This window comes from Physeter macrocephalus, chromosome 10 (assembly GCF_002837175.3).
Source record: "Physeter macrocephalus isolate SW-GA chromosome 10, ASM283717v5, whole genome shotgun sequence".
NCBI lineage: Eukaryota > Metazoa > Chordata > Mammalia > Artiodactyla > Physeteridae > Physeter > Physeter macrocephalus.
The window spans coordinates 70165386-70189504 of record NC_041223.1 but is presented as its reverse complement, the minus strand read 5'-3'; the positions used below and the strand labels follow the sequence as shown (position 1 = coordinate 70189504).

The 24119-nt window shown below is 43.6% G+C and overlaps 1 protein-coding gene across 3 annotated transcripts in view; it reads right to left on the bottom strand.

Annotated features, from left to right (window-relative positions):
- The window catches only part of RNGTT (RNA guanylyltransferase and 5'-phosphatase), a 285456-nt gene that overhangs the window by 711 nt on the left and 260626 nt on the right, over positions 1–24119 (bottom strand). Inside the window, exons 15-16 of one of the 3 annotated variants that reach the window (XM_024116822.2) lie at positions 19963–20086; positions 18253–18496 (exon numbers count right to left, since the gene is read on the bottom strand). The exons of 1 other annotated variant lie outside the window; for it this stretch is intronic. In XM_024116822.2, coding sequence (XP_023972590.1) covers positions 18294–18496; positions 19963–20086 — 327 coding nt within the window. In that variant the 3' untranslated portion in view covers positions 18253–18293. Of the gene's footprint in view, positions 1–843; positions 903–18252; positions 18497–19962; positions 20087–24119 lie in introns of those variants that run through there. One more of the 3 variants, XM_028494653.2, reaches the window with a different exon arrangement.

Sequence of the window (24119 nt, the reverse complement as noted above, 5' to 3'; positions counted from 1 at the left end):
CATGGAAGAGGCAAAAAAGGAGGGAGAAAAAGGGCTGGGGCCCTGCACCTCCAACCTCAGAGGATGGGCCAAGGTGGGCAGGACAGCTGGAGCCCAAAACAGACTCCTCAGGACAGCGCGACCCTGGACTGGGCCCTTCTAGGAAGCCCACATCCCGGGCTGGCTCTGGGCCAGCAGTGTAAAACTAGCCACGCTGTAGCTTTGTACTGACAGACGCATCACCTTCACATCCAAGAGGGGCGCTGCGTGGTGTGACCCTATGTGATGCGTGTGGCTTGGTCCTTCCATTTGGAAACAGGAGGCAAAGTCAGCTTTGTGTCCAGGATTCCTTCTCTGTCGTCTTTACAAAGGCACACAAACAGGTCTGACAACTTGCTACGTGCCCAGAATAAGGGAGTCACCTGTGCAGAACTACTTCATGGCAGTAGTCCATGCAAGGGGCAGTTCTGACTGCTTGGACTGGTGGACGCAAACACCCCATCTCCAAACTTGTCTCCAGACTGCTTCTGCTCCCTGAGCTTTTTGGATTGTAGAACTCTTTGAGAATTAATTAGGCAGAATCTCTGGACCCTCATTCCAGAAAATAATGTACATCTACACAAATTTTGCCTATAATCTCCCTGGAAAGCAGGGATCTTTGGAGCTCATTTATAGCCTCCTGGTTAAGATCCCGGTTTAGGAGTTGACATAAAATTCCCTCCAAGGAGAAGGTTCTTCACTGTGATGGGCTAAATATTTAGCTCTCTCTGAACACGTTATAAACATATTATACGTGATCGGTTTTTATCAAAATTCAAACCGTTGACTTCTCAGGAATGTCTCTGCCAATAAAGCAAAATGTACCTGTGGCGTGAAGGAGAAAGGCGGTCTCTGGGCTGCAGGCTGGAAGGAGATGCTTCTCTCTAGAACACACATCACCCACAGTCCCGGTTGCCCCAAGAGATTGTCTGAGTTAGAGAACATCCCTGACATTTTCTTGGGCATCTCGTCTGCTTCTGATAATTTATCTGAGCAGCGTTCGTCGAGCGTGTGTTTAGTGACAATGTTGGGGGATGGATTTTCTGGAGGTTCGTTCGCCCGGGGGGTGACTTATGGCCGACTGGCTGAACTGTGATTTGGTGCAGCTGAAACAAGGCTGCAGGTGAACGGGGGCTGGCTCCTGGTTTCCGTCTATTTGGTGGCCACCCTTCCTTCCCCAACACCCCAGAGGCTCTCTCCAGAGTGGTCACCAGAGCTAGAAGTTTTAGGAATCACAGTCCAATCCAAATTCTTAGCTGGGATGTTGAAGGGCTGGGTGTTGGGAAAACACTGGTCCCAGGACAGCTGAAACAGTGAGCCAGTTTGCAGGGTATTGGCTGGCTCCAGGGAGAGCTGAGAGCCGGGGGGACCAGGCCAGCCCGATGGTGGGCTGTTGGTGGCCCGACTGGGCTGAGAGCCGGTGCACTCTCGGCTTAGGAAGCTCTACCGGGAGGCAGTTTCTCTAATGCCCACAGTGGCACCGGAGGGGTGAGCAGGGCCCTGGAAATGGTGGGTATGATGTGGGCCCAGGGCAGAGGTGGGGGAGGCTCCTGGGAGTGGGTCCCTGCCTGACAGCTGGCCAGGACTGAGGCTCCTCTGTGAGGACAGACAGGACAGGGCCCAACCATCTGCTTGGCGCTAGTATTTGGGACAGGGGTTTGCTGTAGCATCAGAAGAACTCAGGCCTCTCGGGGGAAGGCACCGCTTCCTGCCAGGACTGACTAGGTGAGCTGGTGACAGATGTGAATCAATACTCCTGTTTACAAGTTGCCACAAATCATTTTCCAGGGTTTTCCTACTGGGTACCTTATCTTCTCAGCCGTGGGGTAAGTTCCAGGAAAAGAACGGTGTCTTTTATTTTTTAAGGTCCACCCTTGGCTCCAAGCCTGGCCCTGAACTTGTGGAATTCAGTGTCTCCGGCCATGTGCCTTTGCTCATGCAGTCCTGAGTGCCCCTAAAATGTGTCTCTGTCCACCAGCAAAAGTGACCAGAATATGCCCCGCCGCGAAGACCCACATCGAATGGCACCACAAGGCCATGGGGAGAAAGAGAATGAGGGCTCAAGGCCCAGCTCCCCCGCTCCAGACCACATGACCTTGGGCAAGTCACTCCGCTTCTCTGAGCCCCAGTCTACTTCCCTGGGCAACGATGACCGCTCCCAGAGCTGCTGCCAGGTTTCAGGCACAGGTTGGATGCGGTTTGCTCACTAGAAATTTCTCACCAGTGTTTGCTCTGGCTTATGGCCTTTTCTCCCAGGAAGCAGTGTCCCAAAGCCAGCCAGAGACCCTCTTCAGCCTCTCTCAAACCTCCATAGCAATTTGTACCCTCATACCTCACGCTTCTCCTGCCTGGTATCATCATTCAACTGTGCAATATATATTAGCTGTCCATCCCCACCCTGACCCTCAGCCCTCATACACATTCGATGTTTATTTATTTATTTTATTTTATTTATTTTGGCCGCACCAGGTCTTAGTTGTGGCACGCAGGATCTTTTAGTTGCAGCATGCAGGCTTCTTAGTTGCCGCATGCGGGATCTAGTTCCCCCATCAGGGATTGAACCCGGGCCCCCCTGCACTGGGAGCGTGGAGTCTTACCCACTGGACCACAAGGGAAGTCCCACACATTCACTGTTTAAATAATATTTATTATTTTCTTTATTGAGGTAGAGTTGATTTACAATATTATATAAGTTTCAGGTGTACAACATAGTGATTCACAATTTTTAAAGGATGTGCTCCATTTATAGTCATTATAAAATATTGGCTATATTCCCCATGTTGTACAATATATCTCTGTAGCTAATTTATTTTATACGTAGTAGTTTGTACCTCTTAATTCCCTACCCTCCTTCTCTCTCTCCACTGGTAACCACTAGTTCTCTATATCTGTGAGTCTGTTTCTTTTTCATCACATTCACTAATTTGATTTATTTTTAAGATTTCACATATAAGTGATAACATAGAGTATTTGTCTTTCTCTGCTGACTTATTTCACTAAGCATAATACCCTCCAAGTCCATCCATGTTGCTGCAAATGGCATTATTTCATTCTTTTTTATGGCTGAGTAATATTCCAGTGTGTGTGTGTGTGTGTGTGTGTGTGTGTGTGTCTGTGTCTGTGTATACCACATCATTTAAGTTGCTTCCATGTCTTGGCTACTGTAAATAGTGCTGCTGTGAACATTGGGGTGCATGTATCTTTTCAAATTAGTTTTTTTGTTATTTCCAGATATATGCCCAGGAGTGGTATTACTGGATCATATGGTAGCTCTATTTTTAGTTTTTTTGAGGAACCTCTATACTGTTTTCCACCGTGGCCACACCAATGTACATTCCCACCAACAGGGCACAAGGTTTCCCTTTCTCCACATCCTTGCCGTACGCATGCACTTTTGTAAGCTTCTAAGGGCCAAGCTGACAGCTAGTTCAGATTTACACACACCAGAGCCTCCAGCGCATATGAGGATTAAAGGACCGCTGCCTGGATTGAATCATTTACTGCTATGGAATAAATATTCAAGTTCTAAAAAGAAAGTCACACTGAATCACACAGCGATGTTTCAAACTCGAAGATTTCCTCTGCAACAAAACTCTGTTTTTCTATCAGCAGCAAGCTTAGCCAGTCATGTGAATAATTTCAAACAGCCTGAAAAAATCACCACTGATTTCAAAGCATTGATTTTCTGCACCACAGTAACACATTAAATCTCTTTTCAGAAAAAGACGAAAGAGAACTAAAAGAATAAACTTTCACTCCAAAGGGTGGGTGTAAGGAGGTACTCATACAACAAAATTAATTTAGTAATTTGCCAGTCTTTATAGTGGATGACCCGCAAAGGACATTTTGCTTCTATCCAGAATATACTGTTATGTAATAAATGAAAGCTCAGCTGTCCCCCCAAAGAAGGGGGGAGTTGATGTGGCACTGGCCACCAGAGGGACACTGTGTGACACAGACCACAGGGCCACCTCCTCCATCGGAGGCTCTGGAACCTGGAGACTGGTGGGGGAGACTTGAAACCGCCTGCCTGGGTCCAAGCCCCCCTGGGTTTGCATCCACATGCAGTCACCCCCCAAGGCAGATACTATGCCTCCAACTCTGAGTCCCGAGAGTCAGGTCAGCTCTGGGTTTGACTCGTTTTGTTACTGAAATTACAGGTTTAGAAAAGGAGTGTTGGTTCCCACCTCAGAAGAAGAAACCTCCTCGGGCATATGTGTGATGATCTAAGCACCATTCATAATTTTTTTTCCAAGCCAACCTTGTTTCTGTGACCTTTAGTAATCTTATTATTCCCAGCAGAAAATGCTCAGAGCTAAAATAGCCTCGTTATAATTTAGTCTTTACACTGAAAAAAAAATTTCCCCCACTGTCCTTCACCTCACAATCCCCCGAATGCCCCCCACCCCCTCCCAAAAAAGAGACCCCGAAACTTCTATACTTGATATCAAGCTCAAAGCAGATCTTATTTATTTATTTATTTTTAGGACGCATCAGTTAAATCTGTTCATCTTTTTTGAGTTGAGGGACTGGAAGGAATTACACATCGTTTCTGATGTGATATACCCATGGGCGGTTTTGCATCCTACCCAAAGATAGCTCAACTTCATTTTAAGATGTTTTGCCTTCTATGGCAGTCAAAATCAAACTTTTCTAAGTAGACGTGTGCTTGTGGGTTACGCAACTCCTGTCAGCGATGCCTGCGGTCTTTGCTTGGCCTTGGATGAACATCTAAGCCTTGGAGGCGGGTGTGTGCACCAGTGCTGCCCACATGCACACGGGCGCCCCAGGTCGCTCAGGCTCCAGGATGATAAGAGGGTAAAGGGCAGTCACCTCTGGGCTACTTATGGGCTTTGTGAAAGGTCACATCGTCTGCCTAATTGGAGGCAACTTTCTTTCATGCCCATTTTTATCTCCTCGGGGAGAAATGCCAAGTAAGCTGAGAATTAAGGAAGTCAGGGGCCAGCTGAGCAACCTCGTTAAAGACACCTCAGGGGGCTTCCCTGGTGGCGCAGTGGTTAAGAATCCGCCTGCCAATGCAGGGGACACGGGTTCGAGCCCTGGTCCGGGAAGATCTCCACGTGCCATGGAACAACTAAGCCCGTGCACCACAACTACTGAGCCTGCGCTCTAGAGCCCGGGAGTCACAACTACTGAGCCCGTGTGCCACAACTACTGAAGCCCACGCGCCTAGAGCCCGTGCTCTGCAACAAGAGAAGCCGCCGCAGTGAGAAGCCCGCGCACCGCAACGAAGAGTAGCCCCCGCTCGCCGCAACTAGAGAAAAGCCCGCGCGCAGCAGCGAAGACCCAACGCAGCCAAAAATAAAAATAAATTAATTAATTTTAAAAAAAGAGAGACACCTCGGATTTTGGGTCTCACCTTGCTCATCTCTAAAATGGGACCAGATGCTTCCAAAGGCAACTTCCAGCTCAAACTCAGTCTTTTGCTTTTCTTTTCTCCGGGAAGATCCCAGGAGGTGATCAGGGTCCAGGTGATCACTCTGTCTTCCCCAAGTGTCATCCATCCAGCCTCCTGCATGTCATTACTTTTCTCCTGCCCCATGGACAGCATCTCTGTTCTCACCCCGGGGCAGCGTCTTCCCTTTGGCCCACCCTTCCCTGGGTCCCATCAACAAGATATCTGGGGTAACATATTTGTAACCAGGACAAGCTTTGTGAAAACCTCTGTCACTGTTCCGAGGAAAGTCGATTCTGTTTATTATCATAAACTGTTGTCAGTTTCCTCAAACTTTCCACTTACCTCTTCTCCTTAAACAAAATGATCTTTCTCCAACCGTAACACTTCCTATGCAACCCTTTTAAAGGAAACTATTGCATTCATTCAAATAAAATCATTCAGGACCTACTATTTGTTGGGCTCAAGAAATGCTTGTCGAGTGAATAAGTGAATGGACGAATGTACCTGGTTGGTTGCTATAGGAGATTCAGAAACAAGCCCTCTTCCCAGACTTTAGGGGGATGGTCTATCTGTGGTGGCAGAAAGGATTAAACGCACACAAGAATAGTTGGAATACAAGCAGTGCTAACCTTCATGATATAGTAACACTGCTTGTAAATATTGAAAGCCAGTGTCAGTTGAAGACAAGTTGGAAAACAGCCACTTCCCTAACCACACCCTGTAAGCATCTTTCTCCTCCCAGCTATCCTGCCTCTTCCTCGGCACCCCCAGACCTCCCCCCAAACTAGCAACCAGAGAGGGTTAACACCTGGCTTGGCAGGGAACCTCAGATATGCTGCTCCAGAGCTGTTCTGACTGGTCAGCACCCTTGCCTATGAGTTACTTAATATCTGGACTATCTCTACTGTATGAGTAAAGCTCAGGTAACTGGCTTTAAAGAAAAGTAAGTAAAGAAATAATAAAAAGAAATAAGAAATAATAAAAGTAAGTAAAGAAAGGAAATATTGGGAGAGTTGGTTCCATTCTCCACTAGAGTGATGGGCACCAGCCATAAGAGGACATTACATTCCCTGGTCACAGGGACCAGCTCAGGAATGGGCAAATGACCCAACCAGATGCAATGAGATGTAACAAAACTTTTGCTGGGACTGTTGGTAGAGAGATATTTACTCTTTATGATAGATGTGAATTGCGATCTGGAGAAACCATGGGCTACCATATGAAGCTCAATGATGCTAGGAGTTGAGCGATGGAAAGCTCCTAGATCAAGCCATTCCTGAAGTCATACCTGCCTTCTGGACTATTCAGTTATCTAGAGTAGGTAAGTTTGTTTTTCTGTCATTTTTTAACAAAAAAAAGTCCTGAAACTGGGATGAGGCAGCAAAGGAAATACAGGAGTAAGAGAGACGGAAAACAGTGCCTTGTCATTCTCAGTTCCCTTCTTTCTTAGCTTTTTGGAGCCAGGCCTACTTGATCCTGGGATCTGGTCTCCTTACTCTTTCTCATTCCCCAGGTCATCATCCTCGCCTGACAGGAGTAAAATCCCTCACTTTTTCAAACTTCTTCTGTTTTCACCTTGCCAATCTCCAACCCTGGGTCATTAGAACAACACTCCCCAGCCTTTTTCTCATCACGGCAAACTCAAAACATGACACTCTTTGAAGAGTACCCTGGGGTAAACTAGAGATTTAGGGTGTCTTTATGGGTCTTGGGGGTGGAAAGTCCATTATATTTTTTAATATTATGAAATTTTGATCTAAAGAAAAGTAAAATACAAAGTCCCAGGGAAGATATAGCTTTGTGTGAAACTTCAAAATAAAATCTTTTCAAAATGTTAAACAAGAAATTTGAGCTTTCTTCTATGGACATGACTTTTTTAATATCAGTTTTAATGCTTCAAATGCTGTCCTCGAATCCTAATCAAGACCTTTTATTTATTTATTTTTTTAGATTTTTTTAAAATTTATTTTTTATACAGCAGGTTCTTATTAGTTATCTATTGTTTTATCTTTGTAGTGTACTTTGTAGCTTTCTTAACATTTATTAATAGTAAGCTTATTTTATATTTAAAAAAATTTTTTTTGAATTTTATTTAATTTATTTTTTTATACAGCAGGTTCTTATTAGTTATCCATTTTATACATATTAGTGTATACATGTCAATCCCAATCTCCCAGTTCATCCCACCACAACCACTAGCTCCCCACCGCTTTCCCCCCTTGGTGTCCATATGCTTGTTCTCTACATCTGTGTCTCTACTTCTTCCCTGAAAACCAGTTCATCTGTACCATTTTTCTAGATTCCACATATATGCATTAATATACGATATTTGTTTTTCTCTTTCTGACTTACTTCACTCTGTATGACAGTCTCTAGGTCCATCCGTGTCTCTACAAATGACCCAATTTCGTTCCTTTTTATGGCTGTAATATTCCATTGTATATATGTACCACATCTTCTTTATCCATTTATCTGTCGATGGGTATTTAAGTTGCTTCCATGACCTGCCTATTGTAAATAGTGCTGTAATGAACACTGGGGTGCACGTGTCTTTTTGAAGACTTTTAAATGATAATCTCTTCAAATTCTTGGTAGTCATTATCAACGAGAAACTGCACATGTTAGAAATAAAAAAATTAAAACCATTCTTTGGAAACCTTTCAAAATGTCGACAGCTGAAATTATATTTAAGGAACCAACAGTCTCTGCTCTTTTTCATTTCTACGTACAAATGTGATTTCTTGCTGATGTTTCTTATGATAAAACAAATAGACTTTGAATCCAATCGGATTATTTTTATGTCAACTATTTCCAAATAATGAGAAGCCCTGATGTGGAGAATGCAGGTGTATTTTTTTTTTTTTTTTTTAGACCGGGGCGCGAACCCGGTTCCCCTGCATCGGCAGGCGGACGCGCAACCGCTGCGCCACCAGGGAAGCCCCAGGTGTATTTTTAAAACAGTCTCCTTATACCTAAAATGAAGACCATCACAATAGTTCATCAGCCGTGGGTGACAGCTTCCCAGTCACTGTTTCAAGACACCCTGCTGTCCTGGCCCTCAGGGTGGCCAGGTGGGGCATAGGCTGTGGCCTCCAGCTGAGAGCTGCCTCTGGGTTCCTGCAGGCAAAAGCACAATGACCAACATCAAGGACCATGATGTACAGATGCTCCACCGTGGAAACTGGGTGAGAGGCCAGCTGTGCAGCATGACTCCGCCCAGCCTGGACAGAGAGCTCGTGGAGCTGCTGTGCACACGGCCGCTGTGGCTGATCAGAAGGGGCCTCCTGGGAGGCCGGTGAGGGCTTTAGCGGGTGGCGCTAAGCCTCTGCCTTCATGTACAACAGATGCTCGCGTCCACTAGCCGTAGCATCACAAAGTGAACGTGCCCTGCGTAACCACTACTCTTGGGAATAGTAAATTCACCTGTTGACACAGATGAAGTCCCTCACCCCAACACCTCCATTTCCTCCTATTTTTTCTGGTTTTTCCCTTCACCTCAGCCACCAGCATCATCTTTCTGAAGGTCACCTAGAAACCCAATTCAAGGCCCTTTTCTCAGCCCTTGACTCTCTTAGTCTCTGGACAATCAGAACTATTTCCTGCCCTCTCTAGCAAGAGACATTTCTCTCTCTCGGACCAGGACCAGGAGGTTTTGTGTGACTTGTTAAGGAGACTTGAGTGTAAAGCCCTGAAGTCTCTCAGAAAAAAACCAAAAAAACACACAGATGGGGCTAAATGGATGAGCGCCAGGTTTCAAAGAAGCAGTATTTGTAATGACATGAAAAAGTCAAGGCTACTACTTTCAGCATTTTTCATCTTTGAATGGTCAATAAATATATTTTTGGCAAAGGGAAAAAAAAGAAACATTTCTCTCTTATCGACTGTGGGCTGTACCTTCTTGAGCCTCTTCTTACTTCTTGATGCCTTACTTTCTTTCCTAGTTTTGTTTTGTTTTTTTTTCTCTCTTACCCACTATCATTGGGGTCTCTGACCCTCTTGTACTCCAAACCTTCTACACACACTGTTTTCACCATCACTATTGTGTGTGCGAATTTAAAATCCTGCTAGTGGTCTGACTGTCCAAGCTCCAGTTCTAAATTTCTGCCCTCTCTTTGGACAATTCCATCTGAGCCTCCTGACAGCACCTCCCGCTCATCACGCCCAGAGGCCCCTTCCTTATCCCAACCCCAAATCAGCTCTCCCTGGTCACTTCTCTGCTTTGTTAAGGGCACCACCGTCACCCCACCTCGGCTCAAACCCTTGAAGGTAAACTTGGTTTCTCAACTGATTGCTGAATCTTGATGATTCTCCCTCCTGAATGCCTGTCACATCCAATCTCCTCGATTTTGGTAGGTGCCACTCTATCCTGGGTTCTTTACCTCTCACCTGGATTATTACAATAGCCTCCCAACTGGCCACCTTCGACAGATTATTACCAGCTTATTTCACCCAAAAACTCCCTTGTTTAAAAGCTTTCAATAGGGGATTCCCTGGCGGTCCAGTGGTTAGGACTCTGTGATCTCACTGCCCAGGGCCCGAGTTCAATTCCTGGTCAGGGAACTAAGATCTTGCAAGCCAGGCAGTGCAACAACAACAAAAAAGCTTTCAATAGCTCTTTATTGTTGACCAAATTTAGCTTAACTTCTTAGTCAGACATTCAAATCCCTTCATAATCTGTCCCCAGCCTATCTATGTAACCCGAGTTCATTTATAGATTCTAGAAATATTTACTGAGCTCCTACACTTTGTGCCAGACTGGCCTAGGTGCTGGAAATACAGCAATGAATGAAATCAAATCCTCAGTTCCCATGGAACTTACATTCTAGAGAGAGTTAGACAACAGGCAAACAAGCAAACATATAAGTTAGATCATAACGCTTGCAGAAAAATAAATTCGGGTAAGAAGGTAGACGGTGATGGGAGTGGCATATTAGATGGGATGGTCAGGAAGTCCTTTTTGATGAGGCGGCATTTGTCTAGAGACTCGAATGAAATGAGGGTGAGACTTATGGATATCGAGGGGAAGGGCATTTCAGGTAAAGGGAAAAGAAAGTACCAAGTCCTTAAAGTCAGAGCATGCTTGGCAAGTTGGAGAAACTGCAAAGGGGCCAGAATCGATCAGCAGAGTGAACAAGAGATGAGAGAGAGTCGGCTGGAGGCCAGGTTATGTAGTCCTGGCTGGATGACAATGTGCATTTAGCATTTAATCCTGAATGAGGTGGAAGGCCCTGGAAGGTTTTGAGTAGTTGAGTGACATGGTCTAAAAAATACTACAGACAGCTGTGGGGAGACGGGATTGAGAAGGTGATGAGGGAGAGTGAAAACTGGGAGACCAGTCAGGAGGCTATTGCAATAATCCAGGCAAGAGATGAGACGAGAGGTTTGAAGAGGGTAAGAAGTAGTTAAATTCTGGTTACAGTTTGAAGGTAGTGCCGCTGGCATCTGCTGGTGGATTGATTGGATGTGAAGTGTCAGAGGAAGAAAAGAATCAAGGATTGGGCTTCCCTGGTGGCGCAGTGGTTGAGAGTCCGCCTGCCGATGCAGGGGACACGGGTTCGTGCCCCGGTCCGGGAGGATCCCACATGCCGTGGAGCTGCTGGGCCCGTGAGCCGTGGCCGCTGATCCTGCGTGTCCGGAGTCTGTGCTCCGCAACGGGAGAGGCCACAGCAGCGAGAGGCCCGCGTACCGCAAAAAAAAAAAAAAGAATCAAGGATGATTCTCAGGCAACTGGAAAAGCGCAACTGCCATGAACTGAGCCCTCTGAGAAGCCTGTGGTAAGAGAAGGAAGTCTACAGGAGGAGGAAAGTTCAGTCTGGGGCGTATTAAGCTTCAGGTGACCATTAGGCATCCAAGTGAAGATGTCAAGCTGTCAGTTGAATAGCTGAGTCTAGAATTCACGAGAGAGATCCAGGCTAGAAATAGGTTTGGAAATTGTGTGCAGATGGTATTAGTGTTCAGAGAGTAGGAGAGATCTCTTAGAGAGTGTACACAGAGGCCAGTGGACTGAGCCTGGGTCACTACCACATGCAAAGGTTGAGAAGGTAAAGAGGGCTCAGCAAGAGAGAACTGTGGGTGGAAGGCAAGAAAGCCAAGAAACTATGGTGGCCTGGAAGCCAAGAACAGAAAGGGTTCAACAAGGAGGGAGTAGTTTGTGATTTGTTTAAAAATAATCGTGTGTGGGCTTCCCTGGTGGCGCAGTGGTTGAGAGTCCGCCTGCCGATGCAGGGGACACGGGTTCGTGCCCCGGTCCGGGAGGATCCCACGTGCCGCGGAGCGGCTGGGCCCGTGAGCCGTGGCCGCTGAGCCTGGGCGTCCGGAGCCTGTGCTCCGCGACGGGAGAGGCCACAGCAGTGAGAGGCCCGCGTACAGTAAAAAAAAAAAAAAAAATCTTGTTTGTGTTGTGTGTGTACACGCACGTGTGTAATGGAGGGTGGGGGGCTAGTTGGTATATAAAATAAACAGGAACTGCCACACTGATCATTGCTGAATCTGGGTAGATGGGGTTGTTCATTTTACCATTTTCCTTATTTGTGTATATGTAGGAAATTTCCCATTAAAGAGAAGTAACAGGGACCTCCCTGGCGGTCCAGTGGTTAAGGCTCCGCGCTTCCACTGCAGGGGGTGTGGGTTCCATCCCTGGGCAGGGAACTAAGATCCCGCATAATGCACTGGCATGACCAAAAAAAAAAAGTAACAAAATAAAACAAAACAGAGAGAAACGGAAACACTGATGGTGCTGATGGGTCAATTCAGAGAGCGGATGTGACCTGTAGAGGCACTGGTGGTGGTGACGGGCGGTCTCAGCAGGGACTAGAGCCTGTTGGCAGTGGGTTCAAGAGAGATGAGGAAAAAAGGGGCAAGTGAGTGCGATCACCTTCTTCTAGGAATTCCGAAGGAAAGGGGAACAGAGAGAAATGGGTCAATCGCTGGAAGGAGATCAAGGGACCAGCGGTGGGTAGGTGGTTGGTGAGCTTAGGATGGAGTGAGGACAGCCATATTTCCTAACACTGCCCTGCACACAAGCTCTAGACACACCCCCGGAAAGCATCCTCCCCGGCACCCGTTCTCTGTCCACACCTCCCCCTCCCCATTCACCCCACCCACCCACCAAGGTCTAGACCACGTTCCACCTGCTGCATCATCCCAACTGTATGTGATGTGTCCAGGTGTCTGGTTTCTACCCACATGCAGAATTTTCAAGAAAATTTATTATAGGAAAGTTTTGGTTGTGCTGCTGTTCGGTTGGGGTCTCTGTGGCTCTCACCTCCAGTGTGTGTTTATGCTGTAGATGAAAGCTATACAATGCTCCCCTAATGGCCTTCGGAGGGGAAGCAGAACTCCTACAGAAACAGTAAAGTTTCTTATTCCTTTAGATCTTGGAAGATAGCATTCGACAGTAGCAACGAGAAGAGTATCTTTCACTTGCCTTTCCCACTGTAAAAGACACGGCTAGAAGCACCAATTCACGCTAAGGGATCACGGACGGCTACTTATTTTTAAAACTAACTGAAAAGCCTCAGCTGCTACCAAAGGACTTCTCTTTGAAAACATCAGAAGTTGGGCGGGAGCAGGTGGGTGGGGAGAAGGAGCCTTCTAGTTTCAGATGTGGCAAGCTCCGTGAAACTGCCCTGAAAAGTAAGACGTGATGAAAAACACTGCTTCCCTCACACCTCCCTCAGAGTATATAACAGCGAGGAGACCAGGGCACTTTCTTAAGATTCTTCCTGCTGAGAAGTTTCCCTCAGAAGCATTCATTTTCAGTGCAAAAGGCAAGAACAGACAAGACACTGCTAATCAGGATTAAATACACGATGCATCAGAGATGGGCTGTGAAGAAATTCTCAAGAAACGAGAGATGTTATCAGTGCTTCTAGGATGATGAGAAGGCTAAAGGGACAAAAACATTTTCTGTTCCTATATAGCTAAACTGAGGGAGACAAGAGCAAACACATCTTTTTTTTTTTTTTTTTAATTGAAGCACAGTTGATTTACAATGTTGTGTTAGTTTCAGGTGTACAGCAGAGTGATATATTTATAACTGAATCACTGTGCTGTACACCTGAAACTAACACAACATTGTATGTATATATACTTTTTTAGATTCTTTTCCCTTATAGGTTATTACAAAATATTAAGTATAGGGACTTCCCTGACAGTCCAGTGGTTAAGATTCCATGCTTCCACTGCAGGGGGCATGGGTTTGAGCCCTGGCCAGGGAACTAAGACCTTGCATGCGGCCAAAAGAAAAAAAAAAAGAAAATATCGAGCATAGTTCCCACATCTTGACTGAGTCTCAACAGCAGGTACAAAAAGGCATGCGAACCTCCCGCCCTAATTCCTGCCGGGTGCCCACTGTTGCCGAGCCCTGTGCGGTGTATGACAGAGTCCTCCGCTCACGGAGCCAGGGGAGACCATCACGACACAGCGTGACAGCCAGGAGGCTACCTGTGGCGGGAAGGCCTCCCTGATCCTGGGGGTAAGGGAGTTTGGGGCTTTCTGACAGCAACAGTAGAAGCACCATGACCAAAGGTTCCTGGGTGCAGAGAGCATGGAGATTTGGGACAGCCAGGAGTCACACTGCGGTGAGACCCAAACCTGGATATACAGGCGGAGACTGGGTCACACAGGGCCTCTGATGGCATGGGCCAGGGAGCTCTGACTGGAGAGGAAAACAAGAACAGCTTCACAGTTTTGAAAGATCATTCCGGTGGCGGCGATCTAAAGGGAAAATAGACCATGTGCCAACTTCGAAATTGTGAAAACTGGTGACTCCTGTTGGTGTGACTTGCTGTCAAAGCCAAATTGTTTTTCCGTGTTATATTCGGTTATGCTTATTTTTGTACCTCAAAGAGGTGAGCGTTTCATTCTATTTGTGTATTTTTAAACATTCAGATAATTTCATTCTTCACCTATATATCTTCGATCACAAGAGCACAATGTAATCAACCATTGTGAGGTAACTGGACGATAGTTACTATGAAAACGACCTTCAGCTATGGAACCAGGGGCTGCTTCTTCCCTGGGGTTTTCATGCCCCTCTCCCCACTTACAAGCCCCGATCTGGAATTTCACCTATGCAATGATTCCCAACACTGGCCTATGAAAAAGTTTTCACCAGTTTGGGGTTAGATGTAGAAGCAAAGGATGGTGTAGTGAGACTTTCATAAAACAAAATTTGGTCTGCGTAAATGCATGTCTTTTCTTCTAAATTATGCCTTACTTCCTTTTCGGGTATTAAGATTCCCTTTACGAAACGATGGCAACCCAGTTTTTTGTAAATGACCTTTCATGGCAAAACAGTTGGCTACCCCAGATCTGTGCGCTGATTTTTTTGAAATGTGAAATCTTAGAAGCTTGGGAGGTCACCTGACAGCTGAGTCTAGGGAGGGGATGGACACATCTGGAATTGACCGAGGCTGACGATAACCTGCCAAAGCATCAGAGTTGACAGCAAACTATGTGACAATCAGGAAATGCTGGCCCAGTGTGTGAGTTAATCGCTTATTTCTTGCTAACTGCATCTTTGGAATTTAGCATCTTTATGAGAATTATTAAACTTTTCACGGCCTCTGCGTCACTCACATTTAAATATTGTTAAATAAGGTCCTAAAAATGTATTTATTTTCCTGCTCCCAACTTCATCTCATTTTGGAGAGAGGTGCTTGGAGCCTATTACCTGTTAGCACCAAAGAAACAGCTTCAATAGTTTGGGACCCTGGCACAGAAGCAGCCCTCCTCACAGAGGCTGTACCAGAGCCTTTCAGGGAGTACTGACTGCACAGTAAATCAGGACCTGGAGTAGAAAGACCTGTGCTTGGGTCTCAGCTCACAACTAACTAGCTATGTTACCTTGGGTCAGAGCTTCCTCAGCTACAGATGAGGTTGATGATGGTAACTCCCTGCACGGAGTGGTTGTCTTTAGGGCACCTTGGGGCTTGGTGACTATTCCCTAATGGTCATATTGCTATTATTGTGAATACAGGATGTTTACAAAGCACTGGTTTTTACACAAGAATCGTGTCAGACCTGAAAAGCTTCTTTTTGATCATCTGATCCAACCCTGGCATTTTATAGATGGGGGAGGGGAGAAAAGTTCTAGAGAGGACAGAGAAGCAACGAGAGGCAGAGCCTAGACTTGGTCTTTGGGTTGAGCCCCGGGGTTTTCTCTACCACATTACGTTCTCCATCTGGAAGTATTTGATTCTTCACTTGCAAGTTTCTCGGTTTCTCAGGAAGGAAAACAGAAGATTTTCCAAGTCTTCATGCTAATCTCTAGAATGCAACAAAACCAGGTGGATTTGGACGGGTATGGTAGACAGCGGCGGGATCTGATGCCAGCAATAAAAGGGACACGAGTGCGTTGGTTATATAAAGGGACACAAAGGCATCACCAGGAAAACAAAGTAGATACACTTTCTATTATTTTAAATCAGTAGTTTTATTACAATACTGCACTGACACACAATTAGAGAAGGAATGTCCTGACATTTTCTGAGCATTTCATGGAAAGCAAATGTAACCAGCCAGGCAGTTGAGTCTTCCACACGTTTTCCAAACACAAAGCAAAGTTATATGTCATAACTCAGGAAAGTAAAGTTTTCTTATTCTCATCTACAAAACTTCAGTGTCAGAAGACAGTTATTACGAAGTGGGCTGAGCAAGAAAGCGTTTCCTTCATGACGTCCCAAATCCTGACTCCAGACTTCCACCCTGGCCCCCCGACTTTCCAGATGACTTTTTATGACACTGCAGATGGTAATGTGTTCAGGGGCTAAATGGGATCTACTTATTATATTTCACTACAATTGAAAGGAAAAGGTAAATTAAGAAAATTAAGTCCTGAAAAATGCACAAAGGCAAGGAGAAAATATCTGGGTGTATTAAAAATGAGATGCTCTTTTCACGTAACTCATTTAAAAGGTTACAATTACCATAAACATTTTAACTCCATTAAAGACTGCTGACAAAAGCTTGCTCTTACATCTGCAAAAACCTTCTGCGTTTACACGGGTTTGGAAGAAAGCAATGCACCTTGTGAAAAGAGCCACCAATCCTGGTGGAGCAGGCGTCGGACTATTTGGAGTTGCACAGGAGTTTTCTTTAGATCTGCTTTGTACCAGACACCGTGAAACCTTGACCAGTTTCCATTTTTCAACAGTTACTGTGGCAACCAGATGTTTTAATCTCTGTTGTGCTCAAACGCACAAAAGTGCTCTAGGAAAGAGACACTAAAATGGCATTTTGAATAAATTCACTATACATTACATAACTTGGGAACAATAAAGGAAGAAGCCCAAGAATGACCCTAGTATTTCATATAGAAAAGCACTGCAGGAAGAAACTTTGTTTAAAAACATTAAAACTCGGGTGAATATAAATACATGTTTGGTTAATCTGTGCTATTTGATATAGAAATCCTATCAGATATTCAATCTACTAGGTGACCTGTTTGGATTTCTCACTGTATTAGCAGAAGAATATACACTGCTGCATATACTCACATATATATGCATATACATATATAAAATTCAGATCATGAAAATTTGTTTAAATACACATACTTAAAACCTGTACCTCTAAAAATAAATACATTAGTCTCTAGTAGGCTAATTTTCAAGAGTTCCTTCACAAACCAATCAGAACACAGTTTCCCAACAATGGCATGTGACCAATTAGCCACTCTCTAAATCCATTATCTATCAGTAAATGTGTTTTTTGTTGTTTTTTTTTAAATTCAGATGTACAACTGAAATAGCATTCCCAGAATAGAAGATGAGAGAATTCTGGCTTTGAAAATAAATGTCTTGGCTTCCTCGATGTTTAGTTCCTACAGATGTCCAGTCTTTGCCTCTGCATTTATCAAGCAGTGGGAGAGCATTTTCTAGTGACAGCATTCTCTTCCACGGACATTACCTTCTAATTAAAGGAGTCAGATGGCATTTCCTTTGCTGTTTGGTGCAAGGGAACAAATACAACACTGTCTGTATCTGATATCACTCCCATCATCACAGTGAGTTGTGTGTTTTAATGTAATTTACAATGTGCTACCACTGAGGTACAGCAGAAGTAGCCCTGGCGTTAAAACCAAAAAAAAGGAAGAGAGAACAAAAGTCTCCCAGGAGAACAACACACACAGGACCGGGTGTGTGTCTCTAAGTTCTATGAAGTAACTCGGGACCACTGCCAGAGTGGATACATTGGATAGCTGATGACTGCAGTTCAAACAACAGAAAGAGAAGATGAAAAGACTCAATATACCTCCTTCAGAAATTAACAAAATTGGAGCTTTACTTTTTTACTTTTACATTTCCAAAACAACTTCTTAAAATGATATAAGCCAGACCAAGTTGTTTAATATAGTACAATATTTAACAACTTTGTCATTTGGTTTTGAATACAATTTCAGAAATGTAGGAAATCCATGATAAATAACAGCGAGAATATTTAATGCCATTGTCTGAATGTTTTAAAAGGAAAATCTACCATAGTTGAAATACAACTTCTAAAAAATACAGTGTTCTAGGCGCTCAGAGTTCTAGATTGCTAACTTTATAAATTAAAGTGGAAGTTATCCGTATATAAACAAGGCCTCTTTTTCATTGATTTCGATCTCATTTAAACCTTTGGATATCTCAATCTTCAGATTCCACAAGGTAAAGCTGAGTTTACCAGATATAAATAAAATGTTTAAGTCCATGATGTATTGTAGCACTGAGGAAACAAACGCATCAAATATTTACAGCCTGGCCACAATACTTTCTTCTTTTTTTTAAAAGTCAAATGTGTATCAACATCAAGCCACACTCTGTTTTGAATTTCTCTGGTCGCAAAGAAAATGGGGCAACAGCACTTTTCCTCACTCATCTTTCCTCTCAATCCTGAAGTCAGAGGCAGGTCTTTCAGTCAAACGTCTTTTGGGAGGTGGTGGAGGCATGAGCTCCGTTTCCGGGTCCAGATGATGACGCTTTCGCTTCTGTCCTTGAGAAGCTGCCGCACATCTGTTGATGAACTCAAACAGCATCTCCTTGGTGACAGGGTTTGAGATGCTGTTGCACACGGCTGTGGACAAAGGGAGACGTGAGTCTCATGTGACGGTTCATGGAGGCAGCTGACTCGCCTCAGGGAGATGAGGACGGGGGGACGTTTCCATCCCAACACGCTAAAACCTTCCATCTTCCCAACGTGGGTGACTTGCTGTGGATTCAACTGTGCTCCTCCCTCCCCCACCCCCGAAATGAGTGCATTTCTGGTGGCTGCTCTTTACTATTAATTCTAGACCCAAACTTGAAGTATCTGGGTTTAAGCCTGTCTTCACTACGGTTTTTGACCCCTCCAAACAGTTTGTATAGGATATTGATCTCTCCCAGCGCGTCACACTATGTATGGTCCACATCCAAGCACAGTTTCTAAAGAAAGTGTGCGCTCTAGTCCTCCAGCCTTTCTCTCTCTCAGAAAGAAGCGCGCACTGATGTGTGTAACACGGCACCAGCCATCGTGCCCGCTGAACGGGGAGGCTGCAGTGTAGCTGGCAGAGCGTATTATTCTTTATTTTAGTAACTTGCTTGAAGTAAGGTATTACAACAAAATGACTATTAAAGAAAGCACCTTTCTCTATGTGATCAAAATTGTATTTACCCACTTGGTTTTAGGAAAACAACACCGGGCCTAATTACTCCTCTTTTCCAAATTAACGCATCCTGTCTGAACACAGACATTAGTTCCAACAAGAACCTTCGAATGTACAACAGTAACTTTTAAGCCACGAAACTCAAAGTGGCAATTTCTATATTATCTCATAAGCTTATCATACGATCATCATCGTTGACTGAGCACTCAGAGTGCATAATCCTATTAACCTTTATTCTTGGTTTGTATCTGTCTTCTTCTCTCAGTTCCACTAACAACGCAACCCAGAATTGCGCCCAGTAGTAGTTTACCTTAGAAACCTAATTAATATGTGCTGTTTCCCATGAAAGACCCTCACTACTCTGAATTCCCAAAGCATTCACATTGTACCCAGAGCACACCCTGAAGGATAGCATAGCAGGTTTTACGTTTCTTTATTTTTATTTTATGTTTTTTACGGTTTTCATTGACTTTGTTCTCCATTGTTCGTAAAACTATCTTAGGAGCTGGAAATTACATTTCCCCTGCTCATGCCATCTTTTGCCATCTGGCAGACGATGGCTTTAGCGTTTTGAATGGATCTGCAATTACCATGGCTTTTGTTGTGGCTGTCATTCAACAAATTCATCCTGTCCGCAGCCTGATTTCCTGCCCTTTAACCCCTCTCCTGGGTGCCCGCAGCAGCCCACAGGTGAGGGAGGACTGGAGCCACGCGGGGCACAGACCTGCCACGAGCCCTCCGCGGTCCGCATGGCCTTCTGCCCCCAAAGCTGAACCACAAAAGGCAGCACGGTTTGGTTCTAACACTTTAGCTTTTATGTGTTGTCGTGGTTTTTTTTTTTTGCGGGGGGGGCGGGGGGTGGTTCATGTAACCTCCACTGGGAGGGTGTCACACTCACCTAAGGCAGTGTTGTAGGCATTAGGGAAACTTTTGTCTGTTCTCTGTCTCATAAAGACCCAGCTGTTGTTCTCGAATTTGCATTCTATAATTTTGTTGTCATACTGTTTTAGCTCTTTTGTCACCTGTTTTAAAAGAGAATTGAGGAAAATATTTAAATCATCTGACAGGCTTCTTGCCTGTACTACGTGACAGACGCATTAGGGAAATGCCAAAAACACCTCGGTGCCTCTTCACACAGAGCTCTTTGTCATCCGAAGCATCTAATCAAGCCCAGGGATGTGGTGCGTGCTCCCTTGTACACTTGCTCATCAATCTGACACCTTATAAATAGTCGTGAAAACGGTTGTCAATATATAGCAATTAAAAGACGCTAAGGAGAAACCAGCCACTTCTGGGCCAAATGCAAATACGTTACCATAGGGACCAATGCCTTCGATATTGTCTGTGTCCCTCTGGCTTTCAGAAACTGAGTATCTGTGAAGGTTTCAACAACTTTTAGAAAGACCACACCATCTAAATTCCTATGTCAGAACCTAAGAAATCCCCTTTACTGGTTAAGATAAAAAGTTACGCATAAAGAGTAACCCTTAGGATCCGATTCAGGCAATGTGCATCCTAACTATTTTGCTTTTCAAGCAGTGATAATTAACTAAAAATCTAATCTTTAGGCTATTTGCCCTTTTCATCTCCAAACTAGCATGAATTGAGAGATGAAGCTACCTTTGATATTAGCTGGTAGGTTTTTTGGCTACTTCACCTCAGATGATTGAATATGGATTACAACTTAGTCTATCAACGCTAACAAGTATCCATGGCAACTACAGAACCTTTGAAAAGATATTTCATCGGGCTGTGAGGATGGTTTTCATAAATAGGAACGAACCTAAGCTTATCTCCGCAGTTTCAAATCAAATGCCAGTCATGGTAATATTTTAATTCTGTCCTCGTCTTTCACAGCTAACAACTTTTCCTCACAATACGGAAGATTGCAATCAGTTAACTTCATTAGGATTATTTGAAATGCTCTCCTTTTTCTACCCACATATTCACTACCACCTAGGAATATGAAGGGAAGCAAATTTTTAAAAGATGCTTTCAATTCACAGATTAGGCAGTGCGTATCTTCATAAAAACTTTCCAATTGTAGTCCTTTTCCCTTAATGAGTATGACACTTGATTGGAATATTTGCATTTTCAACAAATCTGACAGGACAAATACATTCAGTGTATTGGAACCAGACCTGCCCAAGAAAGTGATGCTCTACTTACTTAGCAAACTTGCTAAATTTATTCTCAAATATTCATTATTCTAGTCTCAACTCCCCTCCCTCCCTTCCTAGGGATCTACCTCCTTTTATTTCTGATACATTATCTATATCCAAGTGTTAGGCAACTTATTCAGGTAAGGTAACCACTTATGTTACACCACAAGTAGGGTCTAACAGATTAAGTTTCTAAACCTTTCAGAGTCTCCATTTTCTAATTTCTAAAATGGGCAAAGGAGTTTCTAATTCACTGGGACATTGGAGCAATAATAAATGAAAGTGCCTGGCACATAGTAGCCAACCACTAAAATTCTTAATTGAATATAAAATTAGGAAATGAAACATTGCCTTTTTTTTTTAAGCGTACAAATAAATTCACTAAAGATACCAAGATGACATGGAAAGGTACACTTTGAAGATACCTGTCAAGAAAATTGTATCACACACATCTACAAGAATGGCTTGCTATCAATAATGTGCAGTCTGCACTTCTACTGACTACCAGTCGTAGTACATCTTTATCACATACTTACCATTCTTGTGTTTCTAGTCTCAGAATTGCTATAAATTATGTGTTGCTCAATCTGACTACAGCGATTAGGCAGTATTATTACGTATCTGTGTATCTACTTGGGTGCGCATTAACAATCCGGGAAATAGGGCTTTCCAGAAAACGCATGCACCTGACACTATGCCAACCTAAACGTATTTCCATGTTCAGGAACAGTACATTGTTCTTCACCGATCACACCAGTTATACTCCCAAGATAGACACAGTGCAAGGTACTCAATTTGGGTAGGTAATAAAATATGTTTAACTTTTAATAAATGTATTTAGGTAATAAAATATATTTAAGATATAAAACAATATCTTCCATACTTATACAAACTAAAGACAGTTTTCACTAATGGTCAGATGAAGAGAATGATTAGCATACAGGGAAGGAGTTTAATTTTAGTATCCAAATTCTAATTTGTTACTATGACAATAATCATCCTCAGCCATCACATATTATTATTTACTAAAATAGGATCTGGTTAGGCCTTTTATACTCAGCTCTGTTATCCTATTGTGAGTTAATGAGAGCTTGAAAGTAATAAGAATAAAATATTTATAAATCAAGATTTCACATCTGTACCCATAATTACATTGGATTAATGAGATTTTACTGTTTTGGGGGAAAAAAGGAAGAAAAGAAAAAGAAAAGAAAATACAGTGTATTTTATATTGAAGAAAAATTTCTTTTCATGTATCCATCTTGCTGAGTGCCACACTTGTGATACCCTTTGAGTCTACCAATAATCCGATGTTAAGAGACAGTCAGATGAAACCAGATCTAGTACCTCTGAAGATTTTAGATTAGCAGGTCAATGGTAATACTTGGAACTAAGGGCCCAAGACAGAGGCAGGCAGAACCACAGTTGCTCCTCTCTGCATTTTTTTAATAGAATACTTTTTGGAACCTAAATGCTGGACACGCTACGAAGTCACAAAAGGCGAACCATCAGTGCTGGCTGAACCACGCCGCTCAGAGCAGGCAGAGATGTGCTTCTGTCTCTAATGGTGGAGCGCAAGCCCCTAGTATTTACTGTCCCTGCTCTGTGAGAGTTGTTTTGTTATCAAGAGCTCATCTTTCTTTTCTAGAGAGACTGTACGAAGGGGAGGGGGATTTCTCTGAACTCATGTGCTCTAGAGACACTTTAAAATAACGAATATCCTTGGATTGAGAAAGACACCAGTAAGCTGGGAGTTTTTAAACTTTTAATTGTGAAACAATTTTAGATCTACAGAAAAGTTGTAAAGATAGTACAGAGAGTTCCAGGATTCCCATCACCCAACTTCCTCTAATGTTCATATTTCGCATATCATGCTACATTTATCAACTCCGAGCGAGAAGTTAACACTGGTACAATACAATCACCTAAACTACAGACTTGATTCAGACTTCATCAGTTTTTCCACTAATGTCTTTATCTGTTCCAGGATCCAATCTAGGAAACTGCATTCCTTAGTTGTCATGTCTGCTTAGTCTCTTCCAACCTGTGACAGTTACTCAGACCTTCCTTGACACTCTTGAAGAGTGCTAGTGAGATATTTTGTAGAATGTTCCTCAATTTGGGATTTCCTGATGTCTTCTCATGATTAGACTGAGGTTATGAATTTTGGAAAAGAACGCCAGAGAGGTAAAGTGCCCTTCTCATTGTGTAATGTCTAAGGGGTAGATGAGATCAACGTGATTTCTTCCTGGTGGTGTAAACAAACCCTGATCACTTGGCAAAGACTGTATCTGCCAGGTTTCTCTACTGTGAAGCTACCATACTCTTAGTTCCAGGCACTATGTCTAGCCCTGCTCAAAGATAAGGGAATTAAGCCACTTGCTGGAAGGAAGGGTATCAAAGAATTTGTGGACATTTATTAAAAGCACCACAGAGGGCTTCCCTGGTGGCGCAGTGGTTGGGAGTCTGCCTGCCGATGCAGGGGACATACACCACAGAGATCAATACATTTCCAGGGAGAGAGATTTTGAGGCTAGACAAACATCCCTTTTCTTCTTAAAGTTTCGCTCATTAATTTTAGCATTCATCCATGAATCTTGCCTGCAGCAATTATTACCGTGGCGTTCTAATGGAATTTTCTATTTTCTCCATTCCTTCTACATTTATTATCTGGATTTCTTCTGTAAGGAAGATTTGCCTTTCTCCCTCATTTATTTATTTGCTTACTTGTATCAGTAAGAACTCATGGATATTTAATTTATTCTTTGGCTTATGATAAAGTACTATTGTCATTTATTTTCTTGCTCAAATTGTTCTAGTTTCAGCCACTGGGAACTCTCTCAGGTTGGCTCCTGTGTCCTTTTAACTTGCTTCCACTTTTACTTACTTATGC